At 35.3% G+C, this 10,360-nt stretch overlaps 1 protein-coding gene across 1 annotated transcript; it reads left to right on the forward strand.

The window, feature by feature from the left end:
• Positions 1-8,490: 8,490 nt before the first annotated feature.
• LOC102283680 (putative olfactory receptor 56B2) lies at positions 8,491-9,454 on the forward strand. Its single transcript, XM_005896289.2, is given in 3 exon segments — positions 8,491-8,785; positions 8,788-9,254; positions 9,257-9,454. Coding segments are annotated over 3 exon segments (960 nt in total).
• Positions 9,455-10,360: the final 906 nt, after the last annotated feature.

Genomic DNA, 10,360 nt, shown 5'->3' on the forward strand with positions numbered 1-10,360 from the left:
TTTTAAGTTAAAGTATTAATAAAAGATGAAATCAAGTATGCCTTTGATATGGTGTCAGTGATTTTAGCAAGTCATCTGTCAAAACATTTATCTCGGCTTCCTTGTTTTATATTTTGATGTCTGCTTTATTGAGTATAGTGTGACTCTCTGGGCTCCTCCAAAAGAAAAACTCTGTCCAAATAAGGGAAAGTTGCTTAAAACCAGAATCAACTGGATTCAAAAATACAAATTTCCCAACCATATTTGTATCTTTCATAGTTGCTGCTGCTGCTGTCACTTGGCATTAAATAGCTTATCAGTATTTGCAGAAGTCAGCTTTCTCACAAAAAAAATTATATACTAACCTACCTCATATATTTTAACAAAAATTAAATGATATTCATGAGTATTTCACAAATGTTCATGTATTTGACAAAAAACGTGTTTTTTTCAATATATAGGTACGTGTTACTTAAAATGTTATTCCAGGCCTTTGTGTGTTTAATAATGTGTTTTATATCTTTATAAATAGAAAAAGACCTCAAACAGAGATTTCTCTAAAGAAGATGTGGGATGGCCAACAAATACATGAAAAGATTTCAATATAACTAAATTCACATCAAAACCACAAAGATAATAATGTATAACCTAAAAAGCTCTTTTCATAAATAGTGCAGATACTGGTTGCTGATGCTGCTGCTAAGTCGCTTCAGTTGTGTCCGACTCTGTGCGACCCCATAGACAGCAACCCACCAGGCTCCCCCGTCCCTGGGATTCTCCAGACAAGAACACTGGAGTGGGTTATCATTTCCTTCTCCAATGCATGAAAGTAAAAAGTGAAAGAAGTCGCTCAGTCGTGTCCGATTCCCTGCAACCCCATGGACCTCAGCCTACCAGGCTCCTCCGTCCATAGGAGCGTGGAAACATTAGAGTTATTGTACATTGCTGCAGGGTATGTAAAAAATCACACAGGAGCTGTGGAAAACAGTTTAGCAGTTACTTGTTTTGAACACAGTTACTATATGATTCAGAAAATCAACCCTTAAGGTTATAACCAGACAATTGGACACAAATGTAAAAACAACTTATACACAAACATTTATCCTATCGGTATTAAATTTAAAAAGTAGAAAGAAGCTAAGTATCAATGAATATCAGTAGAATGAATAAACAGAACTAAGCATATCTGTATCAGGCATTTTTATGCATTCATAAAATGATGAAATGCTGGTACATGCTATTACATATATGAAATTTGAAAACACTATGCTAAATTTAAAAAGTAAGGCAAAAATGGCTACATGTTGTCTGACTTAAATTACATGAAATCTCCAAAATAGGTAATCATTAAACCAAAAGGCAAATTTGTTTTGGCAAGAACTAGATGGACAGGCCAAGAAGTGACTGATAAATGGCTACAGATATACATTGTTCCTTTGTAACAATGGAAATGTTCTGAAATTATATAGTACTGATGTTTGATCAACATTTTGAATGTACTAAAAGGCAATCAATTGCATATTTTTAAGTGATTTAAGTAGTTATTTTATAGCATGTGAATTTCACTTCAATCAAAAATGATTTAACATTTTTATATTTTAGTATAAAAGCATTACTCCATCTCTGTCTTTCTCTCTAAATATCTCTCTCTATATATATATCTATATATATATAGTTAAAATCATTTAAATTATTTATCACATAGCAGCAATTTAAAATTGTAGAATTTATGTTTCAGTATGGTATTATTCAAATTTTTAATTAAATATGTATATATAAAATGTATATTAGACAATCTATCAACAGTTACCTCTAGATTATAGAAATTAAAGGGTTTGATTTATCTACTTCTAAAATCATTTTTTCCAATTAATAAGAAATATAAGAATCAATTTTAATATCTAATTAATGAAAACAACTAGAATCAGTTGTGTATCATTATTATTTTTTATAGTATCACCATCATCATTATTATCCCAAAACGTGGGCATCAAAATATTACTAGTATAATTAGTCTGAACTATTGATTGAAGTTCTTCAATATTCATCATCTTCCTCACTTGAAAGAAAACTGAAAGGATAAAAGGACATAGGAGTATGTGTGTGATTAAAACCTTCTGAACATTCACACAAGGAAACAAGCAGAACTCTTTAATAAATAGTAAATCTCTAATATTTATTAAAATTAGGTTACATTCATTCTCATTCTCCTGTATACATTCCTCACATTCAAGCACACGGATTAGACATGTTCAGATAAATTTGTTCTTCATGCGTTATCTCATAGACTGTGGGTGGAAACTCCCACTCTTCCTTCTCCAATAGAATTCCCATACCAGCACCTGTATTTCAAGTGCTTTGCAATACCCTCTTGGGATATATATCACATTCTAAATATATTCAGTTCAACAGTACAAATATCACGGGATTTAGAATTTGAGGACTGTGAATGTACATATATGGTAGATCCATGATTTCTTTTGGTGGGGGTGCAGAATCCTGAACACTTGGACCAGATTGCATTCAGCTCATCGTTTTGCTATCCAGAAGCTAAGGTAATAAAGGACATGGAAAAGTGAGAGTGGAGACAGATTTTTTTTTTTTTAAACTGTGCAGGTAGTGAAAGTGTCTTCCCAGGTGGTACAAGTGGTAAAGAATCTGCCTGCTAATGCAGGAGACTCAAGAGTTGCAGCTTGGACTCCTGGGCACGGAAGATCCCCTGAGAAGGAAATGGCAACCCACTCCAGTATTTCTTGCTTGGAAAATTCCATGGACAGAGGAGCCTGGAGGGCTACAGTCCATCAGGTTGCCACGAGTCAGACATGACTGAGCACACACACACACACACAGAGCACACACACACACACACACACACACACACACACACACACACACACACACACAGAGGCAGTGAAAAATGTGGAAAGAGCTTTTGAATGTATACGAATTGATTATCATATCTACATAACTTCAGGTGTGATTCCATCTACTCATTTGAAGAGAAGAATATTATGAAATGCTGGATTTTCATGGCAAAATATTTATTTCTCCAATTCTCAGGTTGCAATACAGTGTAACTTTCCATGATTATTATGAATACTTATTCTAAGCAAATAGTATCCTTTGATTCGATTGTGGTGGATGTTAGATATTAATCATCCACATGACTAGAAGAGATAGGGAAATAGCAAGAGAATAGTTCTTGATCATGGTCACAACATATCTGCTCTTCACCTATCCCCCTCTGCTCTCAGAGTAAGTATCTGATTTATTTTCTTTATTTCTAGAGACATTTATTTGTGACTGCATTTCGTCCAGACTGGGGCTTCCCCCAAAGCTCAGTAGGTAAAGAATCTGACTACAGTACAACAAGAGACATGAGTTTGATCCCTGGGTCAGGAAGATCCCCGGGGAGAAGGAACTGGCAATCCACTTTCCTGGTGGCTCAGACAGTAAAGCGTCTGCCTGCAATGCAGGAGACCAGGGTTCGATCCTTGGGTTGGGAATATCCCTGGAGAAAGAAATGGCACCCCACTCCAGTACTCTTGCCTGAAAAATTCCATGGACTGAGGAGCCTAGTAGGCTACAGCCCATGGGGGTCAAAGAGTCGAACACAACAGAGCGACTTCACTTTCACTTTTCACTTTCATTCATTGAGAAGGAAATGGCAACCCATTCCAGTGTTCTTGCCTGAAGAATCCCAGGGACGGGGAGTCTGTTGGGCTGCTGTCTATGGGGTCGCACAGAGTCGAACACGACTGAAGCAACTTAGCAGCAGCAGAAGCAGCAGCAGCAGCAGCAGCAGTGAAGAAACAAACATTTTCTATGGAGTTTAGAAATGGGAATTCTCAACATGTGCTATGATAATTGAGCTTCCTGGGTGGCTCAGTGGTAAAGAATCCACCTTCAATTCAGGAGCCACAGGAGACCCTGAAGTGGGTGGGGATCCTCGGTGGGAGGATCCCTGGAGGAGGGCCTGGCAACCCACTTCAGCATTCTTGGAGAATCCCATAGACAAAGGAGACTGGCAGGCTATAATGGGGCTGCAAGGAGTTGGACACCACTGAAGTGACTTAGCATGCACGGGGACTATGATAATTGTGCGTATAAATAAGTAGTCATATTCTTGTGTTAATGTAACAACTTTGATACACTAGTCTCCCATAGAATAATATAAGCCCATTTTACTTGCAGAAAATTAAGCTATAATGTATGGAAATAATTCAAATTTTGTTTGGAAAACATCTAATATAAGTATGGTTGATATTACAATATTTGATGTACAATATTTGATGTGAGCTTGGATCATTAACTAGGAGTTTTACAAATATATTGCAAATGGTACCTAAACTTTAACGTAAAATAAAACCAGTTTTAGTAATCAACCTTAGACCTAACAAAAAGCCATGAAGGATATAAATAGGATACTTATTTCATATTTAGAACCTATATCCTTAAGAATAGATCATAAGCAACCTCAGAGATATAGTTGCTATTCTCAATTTATCAGTTTCTATGCTAATTTCTCAACCTGCTTTTGTTACACTTACACATAGAGTTAACAGTAATCTTTTAAATGTTTTGAGAGGAAGAAATGCATAAAGATCCTATTTTTTCAGCAATTTTGAAAATCTGTATACACAAGTGAATTATTTATAAGACTACATTTCAAAGTTTATCTTGTTATAATTAGTTAAATATATATAATTATACACATATGAGTTATTAGTTTTGTTTCTTATTGAAAAATTTAAAAGAAATGTGGAAAGTATAATGGTATACAAAATTAGGAACAGATTTACAAGCCTTATGAGAAAGAAACCTGATGACAATTTTGGTGTGTATGGAAACACATTCTTATACGGTAAACTCATGTTAATCTTTGTCAAAAATGAAAGTTCCAAGACTTGTTAGCCTTGCAACTGTTAGCTTAAGTCCAAAAGAGTGCTGTTAAACAGGATATTGACGATCAGTTAATAATTTGTGATTGCTTTAAATTCCCAACTTTTACATTGATCGAGTGAACATGATAATTTCAGTATATTCTATTATTTTGCCTGTGGCCAATCACAAGGAACATGGGAATGAAACAATTTTGTGCACTAAGATTTAATTACTGTGTGTAAAATGTGTCATCTATTATTTTATGAAAGTTAAAGTGTTAGTCACTCAGTCATGTCTGACTCTTGTGATTCCATGGACTGTAGCCTGCCAAGCTCCTCTGTCCATGGAATTTTCCAGACAAGGATACTGCAATGGGTTGCCATTTCCTTTTATGAAGGTGATCTTAATCCATATACTTGTTTGAGTTTCTAATTTGGCTTTTATATCTTCCTTATTTGGGAGTATGCATTTGGTGTATTAGTATAACTTTTCCTTCCAAATATTTTGTGCATTTTCATTTACTGTTTTTTCTTTGCAGTCTCTTTTGGTGATTCATATTTATATATTTTATTGCATAAGTCATGTCCAACTTCTTGGTGACCTCATGGACCTAGCCTTCCAGGCTCCTCTGTCCATAGGATCTCCCAGAATACTGAAGTGGTTGTCATTTCCTTCTCCAGGTTTTTTTCCCAACTCAGGAATGGAATCCACATCTCCTGCATTAGCAGGCAGGCCCTTTATCACTGAGTCACGGGGCTAATCATGGAGGTTCATACATATACATATATATATATATATTTATATATAAATATTTTATTACATAAACACTTGCATATAATCAATGTAAAATATGGTCAACATGTAGCATTGTCTAACTGACTGAACTTAATTTCCAAATCTAACATACTTGTTTTGACTGTTGACTTATTTTGTTCCATGCTCCTTTGATTTTTTTTTTTAATCTACTTTGCAGTGGGGACTTCCCTGGTGGTTCAGAAGGTAAAGAGTCTGTCTACACTGCAAGAGACCTGGGTTCAATCCCTGGGTTGGGAAGATTCCCTAGAGAAGGAAATGGCAACCCACTCCAGTATTCTTGCCTTGAAAATCCCATGGACAGAGGAGCTTGGTGCAGACTACTGTCCATGGGGTGCAAAGAGTTGGGCATGACTGAGTGACTTCACTTTCACTTTTGCAGTGGGGAATATTTTTTTATTTTAGGAATTTAAGTTTTCTGTTGAATTATGAAATAGTATAGTTCTTTCTTCTCATGTTCCTCTTCCAAAAATAATGTTTAAAATACAGTGTAATAGTTCTTAAAGTCTTAAAAATCTGAATCATTTATTCATTAACATCTTCATTCACTCAAAAATATTTATTGATATCAAATATGTGCACATTGTCTTCACAGACAATGCAAATATTAACATAAATACATATGTATAAGCACTCAGATTTTGGCTAAAATCTGGTGAATTCATGTTATTGATACAGTTATAATATTATGATGTGAAATGAGAAATGTATTTCAATCTACTGCCAGATATACACCATACCTACAATGCCTACATCTTTTGCAGTTATATTAAGAAAATTCAAAGGATGGCTCCCTGTCTCCTCTGACAGAGAGCTGAGTATTCTTTTTCTAATTTTTATTTATTTTGGGGTCTACTGGATCTTCATTGCTGCAGGGGTTTTTCTCTAGTTGCGATGAGCAGGGCTGCTATCTAGATGCAGTGCTCGGTTTCTCATTGCCTCTTGTTTTCTTAGAGCACGGGCTCTAGAGCACAGGCTCAGCAGTGTGGCACAGAGGCTTAGCTGCTCCACAGCATGTGGGATCTTCCCGGATCAGGGATTGAACCCGTGTCCCCTGCATTGGCAGGTGGTTTCCCTACCACTGAGCCACCATGAAAGTTCACAGCTGAGTATTCTTAAGGAATGTGATGTTTGAAGTTGGATTTGGTTGTGGTTGGGCACAAAATAGAATATAATATTGCAAAATTACAAAGCTAAAAATATTGGTGAAAGTGAGTAGAAAAGCAAACGACTACAGAAGAAAGAAAGACACTGATCTAGCAGAATTCTAACCATGCATTAGATGTAACATCATTTGTCTATTCCTCTTTGAGAATTCTCTGGATCTCTTCCAAACTTTTACTTAGTTTCATTTCCATTTATATCTGTACCTCTCTTTTCTCAAAAATGTGGAAGTCCCTGGGTGGATGAGGGGGACCTATGAACCAGGAAGGTCAACAGTGAAGCAAAGAGGACCGTACAGGAGCACACAAAGTAGATCCTACCATGTAATGATATCCACTCATCATCTGCAGTTTCAAATCAGTTTTCCAAAGACTCTTTATTAAGTGTGAATTAATAGTCAAAGAATGTATGATATTTGATAAATAGTTCCAATGTTAATAATAAAAACAATGAAAACTATAAAATAAAATATTGAAATTTAGAGGTTATTAAAATAACATATATGAAGCAGAATAAATATATTTGCATAAATATGTATCTTCTGTAGTCTACCATTTTTTATTTTGTTATAAGTATAATTGAATATCATCACTTCTTTTGAGATGAGTATATTCATCAGGTGTGTGTATCCTTATTGTTTTTCTGTAGATACTACAATTACCAACCACAGAGTTTTTCAAAATTATATATCCTAATAATACATGCTAAATATTTAAACTATTGAAAGGAAACAAATAAGTAGCAAATATTTAGGAGAAACAGATTATGCAAATCTCAGTTTTTAGATTAAAATGAACAAATGATTAAACTAAAAATATTTGATAGATACAAAGTAATTTAATCGAGTAATTCATTTCAAACAATTTTTCTGAAGCTAAGTTTTAATTATCTGTTTTACTGTTTATAGTATGACTATCTGGAGTGCTCCAAAAACCGAAACTATGTCAAGTAGAGGAAAATTACTGAAAACCAGAAACAGTTGCTTTTACATTATGCTGAGATACCTCAATTATTTTCTCTCCTTTTGTTACATGATTTCATATAGGTCATTAGCAATTTTGATATCAGTTTACTCACTAAAACAAGTATATGATAAATTACTTCATATATTTTAATTAAAGTGAATAATACTCATGATTATTTCACAAAATCTCATGACCTAGAAAAAGTTATTATCAATATCATATAATGTAATGTTACCTAAATATCTCTGTACTCAAAAATCTTTATACTCATACTATATATTAATATTAAGTCTCTAATAATCCAACACTTTAGTAAAACCAACTTTAAGATGCCAGGCTGTGAAATTAGAGGGCTTTCATTTTGTCCAAATTCCATAGTCTCCAGGCTGAAGATAGTGACCGAAGTTCCAATTTTCACTAATTTTTTCCCCTCAGTCTTGAGAAGGACAAACCAATATGAACTGCCTTATGGTATGAAGTTTGTGTTTTGATTAACTAGTGTTACAAAGTTCCTGTTTAACTAGAAATATCCAATACATATTAGTGCTGGGATGAGAATAGAAAAGACAATGACTCTGTACCACCACTACCACCAAGAATATCATGAACCTGAGTAACTCCTTTTTAAACACTGTCAGGAAATTATTAAGAATTGTAACCTTGCATATTTTTCCTCTTAGTGAAGATGTTCCAGGATCTCAGAGATTCCAACAGCTCAAAGTTCCAGGTCTCTGAGTTCATTCTGTTGGGATTCCCAGGCATTCACAGCTGGCAACACTGGCTATCCCTGCCCCTGGCTCTGCTCTACCTCTTAGCTCTCAGCTCCAACATCCTTATCCTGATCATCATCAGTAAGGAGGCAACACTGCACCAGCCCATGTACCATTTCCTAGGCATCCTGGCCGTGGTAGATATGGGCATGGCTACCAACATCATGCCTAAGATTTTGGCGATCTTGTGGTTCAATGCTAAGTCTATCAGTCTCCTGAGTGCTTTCTGCAAATGTATGTCATACATACACTTATGCTTACGGAATCAGGCATCTTTGTCTGCATGGCTATAGATAGGTATGTAGCCATTTGTCGACCACTACGCTATCCATCAATAATCAACGAATCTTTTGTGGTCAAAGCCACTGTGTTCATGACACTCAGAAACAGTCTGTCTTCTATCCCTGTGCCTGTGTTGGCTGCTCAGAGACACTACTGCTCAAAAAACCAAATCAAGCACTGTCTGTGTTCTACTCTTGGAGTCGCTAGCCTATCCTGTGATGACAAGAGAATCAACAGTGTCTATCAGTTACTTCTGGCCTGGACATTCATGGGAAGTGACTTGGGTTTGATTATTATATCCTGTGTTCTAATTCTTCACTCTGTGCTGAAACTGAACTCAGCAGAAGCTGCATCCAAGGCCTTAAGCACTCACACTTCCCACCTTATCCTAATCCTTTTTTTTTCTATACAATTCTCATTGTCCTTTCTGTCACCCATAGTGCAACAAAGACAGTTCCCCTCATCCCAGTTCTACTCAGTGTACTTGAAAATGTCATTCCTCCTGCCCTTAACCCCATGGTCTATGCACTCAAGAACAAGGACCTGAGACATGGCTTATATAAGTTCCTTAAGCTGAGAGGATGCTCACCTTTGTAATATCCCCACATATATATCCATTATATCCTCCTAGGGTTGTAGATGTAAGAAGAACTAAGAAACATTGATATTTTTTGGTTGATTTAAGTAGTCTATTGCAACTAATGATGCTTCAAAAAAGCAGTAAAACTAATATTCAGAACCATGTTTTTCAAGAAATTTCTTTGTTATCCAAAATGATGATGATTCAAAAATCCAAAGGAAAGAGAAGCAGAGTAAATATTTTATTTTCTTACCTAGTTGCCCTGGCTAAAACTTCCAGACGATGTGGTTAAATCATATATCTGCCATTCTATTCTTTTTAATTAGAGCCTTAAAACCATGTACATTTCATATAATTACTGATAAGGTAGCACTTCCTCCTACCATTTGTCTATTGGATTTATGATGTGTCATTATATTTTTTAAAAGATCAAGGACTTAAAACGACATTTCTCTCAAGAAGATGTACGATTGCCAACAAGCACGTGAAAAGTGTTCAGTATATGCACTCAAGAACAAGGTCAGTCAGGGCTTATATAAGTTTCTTAAGCTGAACAACAAGAGCAATTAATATGGAAAAGGTGCTCATTTTCCAAATATATATCCATCCTATTCTCTAAGATTTTGAAATGGCAAAAGAGATAAGGACACTGATACTGGCAGTTTTTCAGTTAGCATAAGGAATTTGTGGTGAAAAATGAAACTTCAAAAAAGTACCAAAGCTAATACTTGTAATCTTAGTTGTCAAGAAAGATCTTCATTTAAAGCAGAATAACACATTGATTCTCATTACTTCAAGAAATTCAAGAGATGTGCAAGTGGAATATGCATTATTTTTCCAGACAAAGATGAATAGACACAATTAAATCAAATATCTGACAATCCTTTCTATTTAATTAGGGAATTGAATCCAGGTACAATTTA

Source organism: Bos mutus, chromosome 15, assembly GCF_027580195.1.
Source record: "Bos mutus isolate GX-2022 chromosome 15, NWIPB_WYAK_1.1, whole genome shotgun sequence".
Classification (NCBI taxonomy): Eukaryota; Metazoa; Chordata; class Mammalia; order Artiodactyla; family Bovidae; genus Bos; species Bos mutus.